The sequence below is a fragment of the Aulostomus chinensis genome, chromosome 4 (assembly GCF_037954235.1).
Source record: "Aulostomus chinensis isolate RoL2024-O1b breed Wild chromosome 4, RoL_Achi_v1.0, whole genome shotgun sequence".
Classification (NCBI taxonomy): Eukaryota; Metazoa; Chordata; class Actinopteri; order Syngnathiformes; family Aulostomidae; genus Aulostomus; species Aulostomus chinensis.
Window position 1 is genome coordinate 10,150,601 of NC_141323.1, and position 16,291 is coordinate 10,166,891.

Consider the following 16,291-nt stretch of genomic DNA (forward strand, 5'->3'; position numbering starts at 1 on the left):
AGATGGAGGGAGGGCGAGGGGGGGGGGCCTCCTCTCCTCCTCTGCTCTCATTTGCTTTGCGCTGCTTTCAATCAAGCGCTGCGTCAATCAGCAGGCTCGCGTGCGTCTGTGTGCTCCGGGTGAGCGGGCTGGGATCCCCGTGAAGCCTCGAGGCAGCGACCGAGCCACCGGGCGCGGACGTCAGACGTGTTTCAGACCGGAGCTTCATCCTCCTCCACCTCCTCCTTATTTTATTTTTTATTTTTTTTGTGGCTCCCACACCAAAAAAACAGACAAATAAAAAAATAAGGAGGCGTTCTGGAGCGTCACGAGGACGTGTTGGAGGTTCCGGAGCCAAACGAGGCTGAAGATCTGCTTTGATTTTTTTTGTATTTTATTTTATTTTATTTTATTTTATTTTATTTTTGTTTTAGCTTCAGGAATCTCACTAAATATGCACGTTTACCGCATGCGAGGAGGCTGATGACCCGTTTCTGAGGGTTGGGGGGGGGGGGGGGTCCTCTGATCCAGCTGCGCTCAGGTCTCTGCAACCAAAGGTCAACACATGAAAAATCTAATCTATTTAAAGTGTCCATGCTCGATGTTGTGGGGTTTTTGTGTCTTTGATTATTTTAGGAAACGATTTCAGTAGATAGCCGATATTTACCGAGGCTTACCGAGATTTACCGAGATTGAGGGTCACGAAAAAAAACCCAACAAGTTCATGTAAACATGGTGGATTTGAAAAAAGTTATATATTTTTTTATTCCCAACAACCCTGTAAAAAGTGCCTGGAAACCCTGTGGATCATTTTCATCAACAGATGAAAAAAACAAACAAAATAAACGTCAGCCAACACACGATGACGTGTCCAGTTCACCAGTCTTTTATGTTTTATTTTTATTTGCTATTTGATTTCCTTTGTTTGTGCTTCTTGTATTTTTGAGCTGCCATGTTTAATGATAATTATTATCATCATCACTATTATTATTATTATTATTATTATTATTATTTAATAACTCACCTGCTTTATCAGTGCCCCAAAATATCAGCAGGAGAATAAAATATGGACAATAATAAAGAAATTCGATCACACCGGGAGCATGTGGATGCTAACACCCCCCCCCCCCACACACACACACACACACACACACACACCCTAACCCGGAAGAGCGCGCGTGCACATGTAGTTGTAAAAAGAGGCCGCGTTTGGTTGGCCCCGCATCCGCGTGCTGTAGTGAGAGTGCGTGTGTGTGTGTGTGTGTGTGTGAGAGAGAGAGAGAGAGAGAGAGAGAGAGAGAGAGAGAGAGAGAATGTCTGTATGCGCGCGTGCATGAGAGAGAGCGCGTTTCCCTCCTCGCAGTGTGACCGAGGGCGCGCACCATCACCACCGCCGCCACCAGAGTGTGTGAGAGTGTGTGTGAGGGAGTGTGTGTCTCCCTCCTCCTCCTCCTCCTCCTCGTCCACTCCTCTCCTCACTCTCCTTCCTCCTCTCCGTCTGTCTCTCTAAATGCCATCGGCGCCTCCATCTCCATGTCAGTCCCGGTTCCGTTCGGCTCCTCGGGAGGAAGAACCGGACCATCTAACAGGTCAGTGACTCCTCTGCATTTCTCATTCTTCTTTTTTTTTTTTTTTTTTTGCTTTGCTCTTTTTTTTTTTTTTTTTGGGTGCCTCTCCTTCCCGCAAATGTTGCGTCCGTTCAAGCGGCGTCGCACGTGCCCCGGGTGGGAAACTTTTAAGAGATAAAAATCATGTCGTGAAACCGGGAATCAGGAGGAGAACCGGCGCCATTGTTGCCTCGCGCCACCGCGACCACCGCCGCGGCCGGGCGGCTAACCTGACAAACAACAACACCACCAATAATCAGCAGCCGTCGCCGCGTGACGTGGAGGGCGACGCGACCGTCTTACCTGAGAACCGAGCGGCGGCTCCAGCGACCCTCGCGCCTCCCGCGACGGCCGGAATCCGCGTCCACGAGCCGTGGAAGTGATCCGATCACCGGTGGGTCAGACACGCCGAGGCTGCGGCGCCCTCCGTTATTGGTTCAGTCCATCACGGCTCCGGTGGATGTGTTGATATGGCGGACAGAGAGAGAGAGAGAGAGAAGCAAATTAAGGTTGAGCACTTCAATTAAAAAACAACTCGATTCTTAAAAAAAAAGAATCACGATATTTAAATGTTACCAATTGGATTGAATTCAACCCAGAGAAGAACATGAAACCCGAAGCTGCAGTTTCAGATTTAATCTGAATTTTCCTCTCATTTTGTGTTGGCTTTTATTTCTGCTTCAGTCACGCGAGCTTGAGCACGTCACTGAACGCTGCCGTCAGTCAGGAGAAAAGGGACAGAAGAAGAAGAAGAGGAAGAAGAAGAAGGAGGAGAAGAAGAAGAAGCGTTTGTTTTGGGCTTTTTAGCCAAAAACTGTTCTGACTCACGGTGGCTTTTGTCCAGGCCTCGCGAGCTAAACGATGACATCAGCGCGTCTGGCGACCCGAGATAGAGACGCAGATAAGCGTCAGTCAATAGGCGCAGCCGCTTCTTCTTCTTCTTCTCCTCCTCCTTCTCCTTCTTCTTCTTCTTCTTCTTCTTCTTCTTCTTCTTCTTCTTCTTCTTCTTCTTCTGGGCTTGTCGAGAAATGACACCAAGCACGAGGTGCAGCTCGTGAGCCGCAGGGCCGCTGATGGCGGGCTTTCATTCAAAGCTTCTCGGGAAAAAACTCTTTTTTTCTTCTTCTTTTTTTTTAAATTTCGCGTCAGGCTGTTTTTGACGCCTCGCGCGATTTTGTTTTAAGAAACCCGGTTTGTTTTCCGGCCCACACGAACTGGAGCTGTTTGACTCAACCCTCACTTCTTTTCAGGAAAATTCAAAGTGTGTATGTGTGTGTGTGTGTGTGTGTGTGGGGGGGGGGGGGGGCTCGTAAAAGCGGGACTCAATGTAGAAAAGAGCCAGCGACGCTCCAGCGACCCCGCAGCATCCTCACCGCATTCATGCTGCTGGTGACTTTTTTATCATATTTATTTATTTATTAATTCTCTTTAATTTAATTTTTAATTTGTTCTTGTGAAAAATAGGAAAATGGAGGCGTGAAATTTGAAAATTCGTGAGTTGCAAAGTCGCACGCTGGAAGAAGAAGAAGAAGAAGAAGAAGAAGAACAGGGCCTTCACGCAAACACGCAGCCTGCGGTGGCAGATTGTCGTTCATAATCAATGAGAATAATCATGATAATAATAAATAGAATTATTGTTATATTGTTATTACTTCGGTGTGATTTTATCTCGCTGACCTCTGATTTGTCAGCTGCCGGAACGAGCAAAAAAAAAAAAAAAACAGACTAAGAGAGAGAGGGACAAAACGCGCGCGCGCTGGCGTTATCTCCAACACTCATCCCTCACACTGGCAGAGGAATAATCCGCTCGTGTCTTAAATTCTCAGCAGGAAAAAATAAACAAAACAGAAATAAAATCTTGATTTTAATCGTCTGACATAATCAGTCAGAAATTATCTCCAGCATCAGGAGCCCCCCCGACCCCCCCCCTTTCTATTTGTAGGCCATTAACTTCCTAACCAGCAGCCTCCAGCCTCTGCTCCTCTCTCCTGCTCTCCTCTCCTCTCCTCTCTCCTCTCCTCTCCTCTCCTGCTCTCCTCTCCTCTCCTCTCTCCTCTCCTCTCCTCCTCTGCTCTCCTCTCTCCTCTCCTCTCCTGCTCCTCTCTCCTCCCGGATTACAGTTGACACTTTTCTGGGGGAGGCGGTTTTATTCCGGGTTGAATAAGCTCCGGAGTTACTGACAGCGGGACAGCTTCCACGTCCCGTCGTCCTCTAAGCTCCACACATCCAGTTAAGAACAAACCTAGAGACACACATATAGATGTGTGTATACATGTATGTGTGTGTGTGAGAGAGAGAGAGAGAGACGGACTGGAGACGTGGAGCGGCGCGTGTGCCGCCTGCGGGCCCCGGTACCGGAGGATAAACGACTCCGCGACGCTTCCAAGAGGATAATTACACGAGTCCGCTGACAGCACGACAATAGCAGCGACAGCGGTTGCGTCCAAGTTCAGGCTCGAGTTTGCCTGAGTGAGGAGCCCCCCCCGCCCCCCCCCCCCCCCCCCCCCCCCCCCAGGTGCAGGCAGGTAGGCCGTCCTGCGGGAGGAGGGACGAGTCTCGGCCCTCAGCGTTCTGGGATAAATGGCCCCTCCATTTGTAGCCCGCACGTGCACTAATAACTTGGAGCTGATGTGCGCGCATGCGCACGGCCCCCACACCTGCCCGTCACACTCGGGCAGCATCAGGATGCCGGGATACCTACCGAGGGCGTGCGGGAGTACGTGCGTGCGCGCTCCCGCTACCCTGCCAACCAACTGCGCGCCGTGAGAGTGTTCATTTCCTGATTGTTTGCTGACGTCACGCCCAATGACGACGCTGAGGCTGCTGCTACTGCTTCACTCTCACTCTTTCACTCTCTCACTCACTCACACCTGCTTTCACTCTCCTGCTGAGTGAGAACATTTATTTGTTTCACTCGGGGAGCTTAAACCTTACCTCGCGCGCGTTCTCATCTTTCATCCGCGCGTGGTTTGAATAAATAATGAGTGGTTGTTGTTGTTGTTGTTGTGTGTGTGAGAGAGAGAGAGAGAGAGAGAGACTCGCTGCTGTCAGCTCTGTGTGTGTCTCTCTCTCTCTCTCACACACACACACACACACTCATCGGGTTTATTTCTGTTTTATTCGATTTCTTCAACTCCACGGCTCTGTACTTCCAAGGCCCCCGCGTGCGTCGTCCCCCCCCCCCCCCCCCCACACACACACACACTCGGTGCAGAAGCAGCTCCTGCACGGGTGGAGCGACGCGGCTGCCACCGCGAGAGGACGCACTGTCACAGGTTTACAAAACGTCCCGCAACCCGCCCCGCTGCGGCCCGCAGCAACAGGCTCTGCGGGGGCTGCCGCCTCCCTCCGTCGTGCTCCTCACTGTCGAATAATAATAAAAGTATAAATATATAAAAGTACAGAATTAATCATGAGGTGTCAAAGCGAGCAAAAAAATCTATATTTCATCATTCGGCTCTGATGTCAGTTGCACATTTGAACACATTTTTCAGTTTTATTTCAAAAAGAATTTCTCTCGTCTCTTATTTCCGCCTCACCTCTGCTCGTGGTGCGCATTCCTGTCTCCACCTCCGCCGCGCGCAGCTCTCACCTCTGAAACTGTTCCGTGAACGTTTCAGGCCTCCGCTGGAGAGGATGCACACACCAAAGTCCCTATTTTCATATATTTAGATATCTTTCTTTTTTTCTTTTTTTTTTGGTCTTTGAAAAAAAAAGCTGGTTGTATTCAATTAGGGCCAGGCCCCTCCCCTTAACTGATGACACTGACAGACCCTCCTTAAGTTGCGTCGCGCCACAGCTGTCTGCGAGCATTGAGCTGCCTGGCGCCATCCTGAAAGAATGCCTTCACTGTAAAAAAAAAAAAAAAAAAAAAAGAGAGAAAAGTGGGGGCGAGAGAGAGAGAGGGAGGGAGGTCTAGCCGGGGAGAGCGAGCAGGAGGCAGCAGTCGGAGAGGAGTTAATGGAGAGGAGTGAGGAGCCCTGCCGCCGCGCGCTCACACAGATTTGATCCGTGAGTTCAACTCGCTGCTGCCGGTCACCGCGCACCGGAGCCGCGCGACCCGGAGCCGCCGCGTGCCTCCTGACCCTCCAGACTTGTTGAACCGCTTTGCAACAGTGACAGTTCTTTTTTCTCTCTCTCTGCAAGCGAGGAGGAAGTTCAGGAGCCCCGCGTGGGACTGGTTTCCATTTTTGGACGTATTTATATGTGACAGCAGCTTCTTTTCCTTTTTTCTTTTTTTTTTTTTTTTTGGTCGTTGTTGCGTGTGTAATGCGGGGTATGTGCGGGTAGATCCATTGATCCTCCTCGTGGCTTCTTTAGTTGCATGTTTTGTTTTGTTTGGGTTTTTTTAGAGGAAAAGAGAAAAAACAGACAATAACTTGTGTCCTCTGTCCTCCAGGTGATCGGAGTCACGCGCCGCGGAACCTGTGGATTTAACTCGCACGGATTTGGGGACCGATTCTTTCTTTACCTGGTGACTTTGTTTGCGTGAACATTTGCTGACGAGAGAAAGAGAGAGGAAGAGTGAGAGAACAACAACAACAAGAGACAGACAACAAACGAAAAGAGGTGAAACAATGGAAGTAAGCGCGGACCAGCCCCGGTGGATGAGCCATCACCCCGCGGTGCTGAACGAGCAGCACCCCGGCTCTCACCACCCGGGCCTCGGCCACTCTTACATGGACCCCTCGCAGTACCCGCTCGCTGACGATGTGGATGTACTCTTTAACATCGACGGACAGGGGAACCACGTCTCTCCGTACTACGGGAACTCAGTCCGGGCCGTCCAGAGGTACCCTCCACCTCCACACAGTGAGTCCCGAGCGCCTCTCCGGCCTTCTTATTTATTTAATTTAATTTAATTAATCACGTGATCCTCTTGTGATTTGTGCCAGCAAAAATAAAAACACACAAATTAAATGCATGAATTCAGAAGAAGGATCCCGTTGCCGTGGTTTGGTGATCGGTTTCTTCTTTTCTGTTTCGGTTTCTCCTGCCGACTCACACGCGCAGCCTTCACCTCAGGCTCGGTTCCGTCTCGGACTTGTTTTTATTTTTCACGCGTTAATTGGGTTCGATGGTAGCACCGGAACCAGCTGGCTGGCTGGACCGGGACCAGCTGGAACGTCCTCAGCCCGGACTGTGGGGTCTGCCGGGTTCTGGTCGATCCCTCGGTGTCATTTCCTTTTTCACTTCTACTTCCTGAATCACGACCTTCCTCGGTGCGGCTCCCGCGGTTCTGAGGCCCGTTTGAAGGGAGAACCAGACACGTGCGGCGCGGAGCCCCGCGTCACCTGCTTCACACAGGCGGGAAAACGAGAAATTGTTTGAATTTTGATGTAAAATAATTTGACGTAAAATTATTATTTTATTTTATTTTATTTTGTTTTGTTTTGTTTTTTGTTAGTTTATTTTTTTGGGGGGGGGGTCAATAACGTGGGTCATCAATCTGTGCGTGAATGTGCACGCGAAAGGCCTGAGTCTCCCAGGTGTTGCTCAGGCGCGTGCGGGGTGGCGGGTCAGCTGCTGATGTGTCCCCCCTGTGTCCCCCTCCAGGTAGCCAGGTGTGCCGTCCCTCGTTACTGCACGGCTCCCTGCCCTGGCTGGAGGGCAGCAAAGGCATCGCCCCGCACCACAGCACTTCACCCTGGAACCTGAGCCCCTTCCCCAAGAACCCCCTCCACCACGGCTCCCCGGCCAGCCTGTCCGTCTACCCCCCGGCCTCCTCCTCCTCCCTGTCCACCGGCCACTCCAGTCCGCACCTCTTCACGTTTCCCCCGACCCCTCCGAAAGACGTGTCCCCGGACCCGGGCATATCCACCCCGGGCTCCAGCAGCTCCGGGAGGCAAGAGGACAAAGAGTGCATAAAGTACCAGGTGACCCTGGCCGAGACTATGAAACTGGAGTCGGCTCACAGCCGGAGCGTGGCGTCAATCGGAGCAGGGTCTTCCTCTGCCCACCACCCCATCGCCACATACCCACCCTATGTCCCCGAATACGGCCCAGGCCTCTTCCCACCAAGTAGCCTGATAGGTGGGTCCTCTTCTAGTTATGGTTCCAAAACAAGACCAAAAACAAGGTCCTGTTCAGGTAGGCGTGCGCTTTATTACATTCCCTTTTGACCTAACATGATTCCCCAGATTTCAGCAGCCTCAGCGAGCCGCCATGTTGAGCCTCACGGTGGCGAACTAAAATAAAATTATAAAATAATAATTTTTTAAAAAGTCCAGGAGGAGCTCGTTGTCATTCTGGAGGCCTCACAGGTCACAGGTCACCACCACCAATAACAACAACAATATGATAAAATAACAACAATATGACAAAATAATAACAACAATATAATAAAATAACAACAACAATATGATAAAATAATAACAACAATATGATAAAATAATAACAACAATATGATAAAATAACAACAACAATATGACAAAATAATAACAACAATATGATAAAATAACAACAACAATATGACAAAATAATAACAACAATATGACAAAATAATAACAACAATATGATAAAATAATAACAACAATATGATAAAATAACAACAATAATGATAAAATAATAATTATTATTATAATAATGAGAATAATATTGATAACATTATAATAATAATGATACAATAACAACGGTAATAATAATAATTAGAATCATCATCGTCATAATGAGTCAGGGTTGAAGAAGAATTCATTCTAATTTCTCTCCAACAAAAATGAAGCACAGCAGGTTAAAAGAGTGAGATGGGGGTCACTTCCGTCTCCCTCTGCACTGACACGGGGGGGTGAGGGGGTGTCAGAGTGGGAGCCAGCTCTCTGGGCTGTGTCGCCCCGTTTATATGTTTAAGATAATCCCATTACTGTCAGACCAGCGCGCGCCACAGTTGCATTGTTTATCCAGCGGTGAAGCACCGGAAGCTGCTCGTTCATTCACGGGGAAAAAAAGCGGCTGAGCGCGGCGGGGCGGGGGGGGGGGGGTGAAGGGGGGGGTAATTATTTTAAAGGTTATTGCTGCGCCGCTGAAAAGCGTCTTCCTGTAATGAGATTAATATCAGCGGCTGTGATGGGGAAACACTGGATTAGCTGATGCATATCATCGGGATTATTCTGCTCGTCTTGCCGCGTCCATTAATGCAAATAAAGGTTTTTTTAATTGGGCATGATGGGAGCTCGTGTGCGCTTCCAGATGTTTCTGATGGTGTTGTCGGCGGAGGCCCGCATCCACGGAGCCCCGCGCGCTTCCGGTTTTGATTTCAGTTGCTGCGTTTGCTTTCCTGCCAAAACAAAGAAAGAGAAAGAAAGAAAGAGAGAGAGAGAAAGAGAGAGAGAGACTTGTCCAGGTGCACGTCTCTCTCTCTCTTTGTGAAGAATGTGTCAATGTTTTACTGCTCAAAGAAAAAACGAAAATAGATAAATAAAAAAAACAAGAATAAAAGGGGAGGAAGTGTAGTTGCGTGAAAATAAAATAAAAAAAAAATAAAAAAGACAAAGAAGAGGTGGCTGCGGTGGAGCCCCGCGTGCGTCCGTGCTGCCGTCACCTGACTGCTCCCTCGCTTCAGTGTCAGGCCTCGCGTCAGCCCGGGAGCGCGCGGCGGCGGCAGCCGCTCACCTGCCGGCGTCACGGAGAGGAGAGCCGCGCACGCGCGCCGGGCCCGCTCTGACAACCTCCCTGCTAGGATCCCGTCCGAACCCGAAGCCTCGTTATTTACCTTGAATATCAGTAACATTGATATGAAGGAGAGATAAATAATGTGTGTGTGGGGGGGGGGCGGGGCGTAAATATTAAAATTTAAAAATCTACGTCAATAAATTCAAGGAGTAAATATTATATTTGCAGCTGATAAATCCGTTCAAGAAAAATAAAATTATTTCTGACTGCAGGACCTGAACGTCATCACCGCATAAATGCTGTCTTCAGTGTGACTTCGAAGAACTGCTGCCACAATGGCTGCCTGCACAACTACTGTTATATGATTATCATGATCACTATTAGTATTATTATCATTATTATCATCATCATTATTAGTATCATTATCATGCTTTAAGAATATACTAACCTTTTTTCTATCCTCAGCTGATATTAAATGGCCCTAAACCCCAACTGACCTGGACCCTCCTCTCTCTATCTGTGCGTGTGTGTGTGTGTGTGTGTGTGTGCGTGTGTGTGTGTACACATGTGTGTGTAGAGGGCAGGGAGTGTGTGAACTGCGGGGCCACGTCGACTCCTCTGTGGAGGCGGGACGGTACGGGTCACTATCTGTGTAACGCCTGCGGACTCTATCACAAGATGAACGGGCAGAACCGCCCTCTCATCAAGCCCAAGCGGCGGCTGGTACGTTCCTCCCACATGTCCCCCATTGATGACGTCTCCCGTCTCTCTCTCTGTTTTTCCCCTATCCAGGAAGAAGTAGGCCTATTAGCTGCAGGAAATTGACCCGACAAGTGCAGGTCTCTGTTTTCAGATACTACCAAAGCAAAAAAAAAAAAAACACAAAAAAAAAACACAAAAAAAACTGCACTGTTATTTTTCATTATTATAATTACAACTTTATTATTATTATTAGTAGTAGTAGTATTATTATTAGTATTATTATTATTATTATTATTATTATTATTATTATTATTATTATTACATGCGATGGCGGTGCTTTTATTCACTGAAGCTTTTAATGGTGATTGGTTGACTGAGGCCCCTCCGCGCGGGTCCTGCTTGGAGGCTCCGTATCAGGAGCGTTTAGTCCCCGGTCACCGGGGGTGGCGAGCTCCCTCCAGTTAGGACCTTGAGGAGAGTCCCGCTCGGCCCTGCTCCGTCTGGACCCCCCCTTTCTTTTAACTCTCTAATGTGAAAAAAAAGAAGCGACTTCCCAGGAAGAGGCTGCCGGATATCTGAGCAGCGCAGATAAGTCGCCTTTAACAACACGGCCCCGCTTCCCAGTCACAACACGCGCTGGGGGGTGCAGGGTCGCCCCACCCCCCCTCCAGCCAGGACCACGGCTGCAGCCAAGCGTCCCGCAGCTTCCAAGAACAACAAAATATACAATAAAATATAATAATAACAATAATATTAATAATAATAATAATAATAATAAAGAGCAGCGGCAGGAGAAGTAGGAGAGATCGAGGTGTGCGTGCGTGTGCGTTTGCGTGCGTGTGTGTGATATTTCAGCCTGCAGGTTAGATGCCCCCCTGGTTTTAATTGGAACCCCCCCCCCCCCACCCCCACCCCCGTCTATCGATTGTTTTGGAGAGATTATGACGTCAATGTCAAACCGGCCCGCAATGAACTGGGGGCCCGCGCGCTTAAAATCCAGCGGAGGCTCGACTTCCGGGTTCAGCCTGCAGCGACCAAAAAAAAAGATGTTTTTTAATTCAATTTGACGGCAACCAGGAAGTTTTAAAGGCAGGTTGTTGCTTTCCTCTCTGTCTGTCCGTGTTTCCTGGTCATCTGATCCCAGGTCTGGTCCCAGCTCTGGTCCCAGGTCTGGTCTCAGCTCTGGTCCCAGCTCTGGTCCCAGGTCTGGTCTCAGCTCTGGTCCCAGCTCTGGTCCCAGCTCTGATCTCAGCTCTGGGCCCAGGTCTGGTCTCAGCTCTGGTCCCAGCTCTGGTCCCAGGTCTGGTCCCAGCTCTGGTCTCAGCTCTGGTCCCAGCTCTGGTCCCAGGTCTCGTCCCAGCTCTGGTCCCTGGTGGAACCTGATCCGGGTTCCGAGGCTGCCGCTGCTCTTGCGCCTGCTCCTGCAGGAGCTGCTATTTTTAGCCGCGGTCACAGAGCGGCTCTGTCCGCCGCCTCCAGGTCTCAAGCACTTCAGCTGAAGGAAGAAGAAGCCGGCGAGTTGGTGTCCGAGGTCTGAGGGGAGCGGTCGATCCTGACCGTCGGCCGGCTTCTCGGGGGCGAATCTCACGATCGCATTCATGACGGTTTTGGTGGAAAAATTTGTTCTTTTTTTCTTCTCAACTGTGCTGGACTTCAATTTCTGTTCCGGCTGTAAAACTAAAACGGGCCGCCATCACGCCACCCTGCGCCGCCGCGGTGGGGAAACACAAATGAAACAATGCAGTTTTCCCGCCATGTCAAACAGATCTGCACAACAACAAAAAAAAACCTGACCAACTTCCTCCTTTTGCACGTGTCACGCTCCTCCATCACTGGTTCTCCTGCTAACGGTCAGAGAACCGAAGGAACCTTGACGTGTTAGAATGAACATGAATGCTGATTGGGTCGTTATGGTGGTCATGTGACACCCTCCCCCTCTCTCTCTCTCTCTCTCAGTCCGCGGCCAGGCGGGCGGGGACGTCATGTGCGAACTGTCAAACGACGACAACGACACTGTGGCGGAGGAACGCCAACGGGGACCCGGTGTGCAACGCCTGCGGCCTCTACTTCAAACTGCACAATGTAAGTAGCAAAGCTGCATCGGAGCGGGGCTTCGGGGTGCGCCGGCGCCTGCGTCAGCGTCAGTGCCTGCGCCGGCGCCTGCGTCAGCGTCAGTGCCTGCGCCGGCGCCTGCGTCAGCGTCAGTGCCTGCGCCTCCTCACCTTGGAATACTTGATGTGACTGGAGGAGTTTGGGGCGGCGCCGCGTGGCTCTGGGTTGTTAAAGAAGAGCTTCATTAAAATTCCATTAATTTCTAGGTTGGTTTTTTTCCAGCCTTTTGCGCCCCCCCCCCCCCCATTCCTCTGATTCGTTTTGGGTTGCCTCACCACATCATTTCACATCCTCAATCTGAAACCCCCCTCAGGGACTCGTTTATCTCCCCCTCCCCTCCCATCACCCCCCCACCCCCACCCCCACCCCCCCACTCACAAAGCTGTCAATTTTAATCAAACCGCCATTGTGGTTAAAGCTAATAACGATGATGATGATGAGGATGAGGACGGAGTTGAGGACTGTCCTGCTCTGCTGCTTGTCACGCTAGCAGCCCCCCCCCCAACCCCCCCAAATTTCCCATGTTACTTTTGGCAGACAGCAACTGCAGTGACGCTTTCTACTAAACTGAGAGAAGAAGAAAATTCCCCAACTCGCATCACAACTGGTTGTCTTGGCGTAACTGTCAGACTAGTTCATCCTGGTTGACCCCCCCTTGAAACAAGCCCCCCCCCCCCCGCACCATAAACCTGACGCTTGTGAGGGCTCATGTTGAGAAAGAGCATCAGCAGCGGTCACTGGGCTCTGGCACGGCATCAGGTCGTGCTGGGCGGCGGCGGCGGCCCGGCGCTTCCTCTGGGGGACGCAGACGTCTCAGCATCAAAGAGACGAGGCCTGAGCCGTTTTCTGACGGGCACTGAACGCCTCAGAGCTGGAGGGGCGCCAGACTCAGCAGAGTCACCCACTTCTGAGAGAACGAGACCACATCACTGGAGGTGGAGGTGGAGGTGGAGGCGGAGGCGTTGAATGCGTGTGTGTGTGTGTGTGTGTGTGTGTGTGTGTGTGTGTGTGTGCGCGCTCCAGATCTCTGCCCCTCACTAATCATCGAGGCTACTCTGCTTAAAGAGTCAGCGAAAAAAAAAAAACACACACCAGACTGAGTGAGGAAGAAATCCCTGTTCCCATTTCCCCGGGAAGAAACGCTCGGAAAGATCAGGAAGCCAGTCGGCCTCATCCACCTCCCGCATAATCCTGCCCACAGCCGGAATTCCATCATCCAGCTCTCATTCCCAGCTAAAACCTATGCTGGAATATGGCAGCTGGGGCCATTTTGGCCAGGAGACGGCCGCGCGGTTGAGGAGGAGGGTGGAGAGGAGGACTTGGCTGATGGCGGCGGCCGTCATGGCCGTCTCTCTCTCTCTCTCTCTCTCTCTCTCTCTCTGTGGTCGACTGGCTGCACATTAGCTGCCAGACCCTTCTCCTCCGTCTTTTTTTTTTCCTCTTTTTCTTTCTGGCATCAGCCTCCGTCCAGCTTAAAGGAATCAACATTCACCCCAACACACACACACACACACACACACACACACACACACACACACACACACACACACTGAATATATAAACAATCCTCTCCTTCAGGATCAGACGCTTGTGTGTCATTATACGTCCAGAAACACTTACACAGCTCCTTCGCTGCTGCCGGTTGCGAGGCGCTAGCTGCTAATTAACCGTACTAACCTGCCGTCCTCTCTGTCTCCTTTCGAGAGCAGATCAACCGACCTCTGACCATGAAGAAGGAAGGCATCCAGACCCGGAACAGGAAGATGTCCAGCAAGTCTAAGAAGAGCAAAAAGTCCCAAGACAACATGGACGACTTCTCCAAGAGCCTGATGGACAAGAGCAGCTCCTTCAGCCCGGCGGCGCTCTCCCGTCACATGTCATCCTTCCCTCCCTTCTCGCACTCCAGCCACATGCTGACCACCCCCACACCGATGCACCCCTCCTCCAGCCTCCCGTTCGCCCCGCACCACCCTTCCAGTATGGTCACAGCTATGGGCTAGAGCACCTCCGAACCCCTCGGCCTCGTCACTACCGCCCCCACCCCACCCCGCCTCCCCCCCACCTCCCCCCTGCTCACCTGCTTCCTAAAAGACAAATAAATCTGCTCCTCGGTCCAAGCTAAGCTCTGCTGTCTCGCCGTGGCGTGACGGGCCTTCATCCTCAGTTCTATCTTATTTTTATAAAATCCAAGTGTACCTGATTGCTTTGCAGACTTGACTGTGGCACACTGACCTCCAGGGGGATTTTTCTCTCCCGACCAGGGTGAGGAAGAACGTTCCCCCCCCACGAACCGCCGCCGCCGCCTCCTCCATGTCCTCCCGGCAGACCCCACGATAAGGAGCTCCATTTCTGTACAAAAAGCCATTTTTTTCCATTCGCTCCCTCAACGTCCCAGCCTTCATCTTCCTCACCTTGCACCTGTGTGACAGGAACCCCCCAACACCTCCTCCCCGCCGCCTCCCCCACAACCCCCCGCCACCTCTTCATCATCTTCCTCTGCTCCTGAAGATGAGGAGAATATATTTGTACAAATTGTATGAAATACAGTACATTTAATGAAGACTTTTTAATTAAGTAAGAAAAAAAAAGAGCCCCTGGGCAGCTAACGATGAGAAGGGTACGAGTCGCAGCAGGTGGAGAGACTTGTTGCCGGAGGAGGAGGAGGAGGAGGAGGAGGAGGAGGAGACATCGAGAGACTTGTGAGAAAGGGCAGGCCTCGGTTTTCGCAATTGTGTTGCATTAAGTTTGACTCTGGCTGCAGGCGTCTCTTCCTTTAATTTTTATTTTTTGGATGTGCTATAGGTCTCGGGCAATGGTTTGTGTTGACGCGCACGTACACATGTACACACACACACACACACACACACACACACACACACATTCACCTGAAAGACTTTCTTCCTGCCCACAGATTATATGCATTGTGAAAAAAGTTCCTGTATTTGTTATTTGTATGTATAAATCAGAGTACCAAAAATACGAAAGAAACAAAGATGTAGAATTATTTCTTTATGTTATGCAGACTGAATGGTTGTAAAAATTTAATAATAATCACTAGTGTAAAATATGACTGCTTTTTTGTTTCGTAATTTTTTTCCCCCTCTTTAAGAATAATAAACTAGTTTAATCTCTGTTGACATGTTAGCGCTGTGGCCGCCAGCGTCTCGTCTGTCTCTGCTCTGTCACCCACCCCAGCCGCATCCACAGGAACACGCGTACGTGTGGGCGCCCAAACAGGAAAAGCAGAAATAAACAGTGGCAGCGGAGGCACAAATCAAAGAAGGCAGGGCCGCGAGGTCACCGGGGGCTGATGGGACTTTGGCCTCGTCCAACCAGCGTGGAAACACACCGACGGACACGCGAGGCTGCCGCTGGCACGTCTGTGTGGCGAGGGACGCGGAGCGAGCGGCTGCAGAAAAAAAGAGAGGATGGAAAACCAGCCTGATATCATAACTGCCGTTTATTCTTATGAAACTAAAACTGCGTGATTTCATGCATTTACACCGGGAGAAAAAATGCTGACAAAAATATTGCATAATTTGTCAAAATCCTGCTAAAACCTGAAAGTACAAGTCAGCGATGACTCAGATGGATTTTTAAATTTCAGAAACATGAAATCAAAACTAAAGCTCAGTCCTTTAACTTCCATCTGAAGTGATTTGCCTTCGCTCTCCGGTTCAGGAAATATTTGTTTCTAAAATCGGCTGAACTGACACAGAGGATCAAAGTGGAACAAACCACCTCGTTAAAACACGGAGACCGAGGCTCCAGCCTTCACTCGTCGACACAATTAAAGATGTGGGATTGCGTTGTTTGTTCAGAGCGTGACTTTTCTGTCGCCCGAGTCTTCCAAGTAGCAAGTAGCGCTCCTCCACCATCTTACAGGGCTTCCCCCAAGTCCTCATCCCAGCTCAGGATTCCCCCAAGAAGAGTTTCTAATGCTCTCGGATCAAATACTTCCAGGTTTCCTGCAAAAACTCAAAATCCTCTCAAGCATATTTGCCTGATTTCTGGTCAAGGTGGCTCCCCACCATCTCTGGGACCCGTGTGCAGCTCATTTAAAGACATTTAACAAGCTATTTTCACCTAAAAACTACAGATTTGTCATGAAGTCGAGGTGCTGGCTGCCCGAGTCACAGGTGCAAGGTCATTTTCTACCCAAATTCAGTTTTTAGTTTGTGTTTTTCTGTGTTTTTTTCTCCAGCTTTTTGCTGCTTTGGCAGAGTTTCAGCCCCACTGACGGTGAGATCAGTTCACACTGATAACATTGCGATACAGCAGGA

General features: G+C 50.1%; 1 protein-coding gene across 8 annotated transcripts; it reads left to right on the forward strand.

Annotated features, from left to right (window-relative positions):
- The first annotated feature begins 1,414 nt into the window (after nucleotides 1–1,414).
- On the forward strand, nucleotides 1,415–14,893 carry gata3 (GATA binding protein 3). Of its 8 annotated transcripts, none has more exons than XM_086201698.1 (7): nucleotides 1,415–1,568; nucleotides 5,986–6,398; nucleotides 7,143–7,676; nucleotides 9,772–9,828; nucleotides 9,987–10,033; nucleotides 11,853–11,978; nucleotides 13,718–14,893. In XM_086201698.1, exons 2-7 carry the CDS (start codon nucleotides 6,164–6,166, stop codon nucleotides 14,006–14,008), a joined length of 1,290 nt encoding a protein of 429 aa, XP_086057824.1. In that variant the 5' UTR covers nucleotides 1,415–1,568; nucleotides 5,986–6,163; the 3' UTR covers nucleotides 14,009–14,893. The 8 variants fall into 8 exon arrangements, with proteins under 8 accessions (XP_086057824.1, XP_086057827.1, XP_086057821.1 ...); XM_086201701.1 differs by having other exon boundaries at nucleotides 7,143–7,619; XM_086201695.1 differs by lacking the exon at nucleotides 9,987–10,033 and having other exon boundaries at nucleotides 9,772–9,917.
- Nucleotides 14,894–16,291: the final 1,398 nt, after the last annotated feature.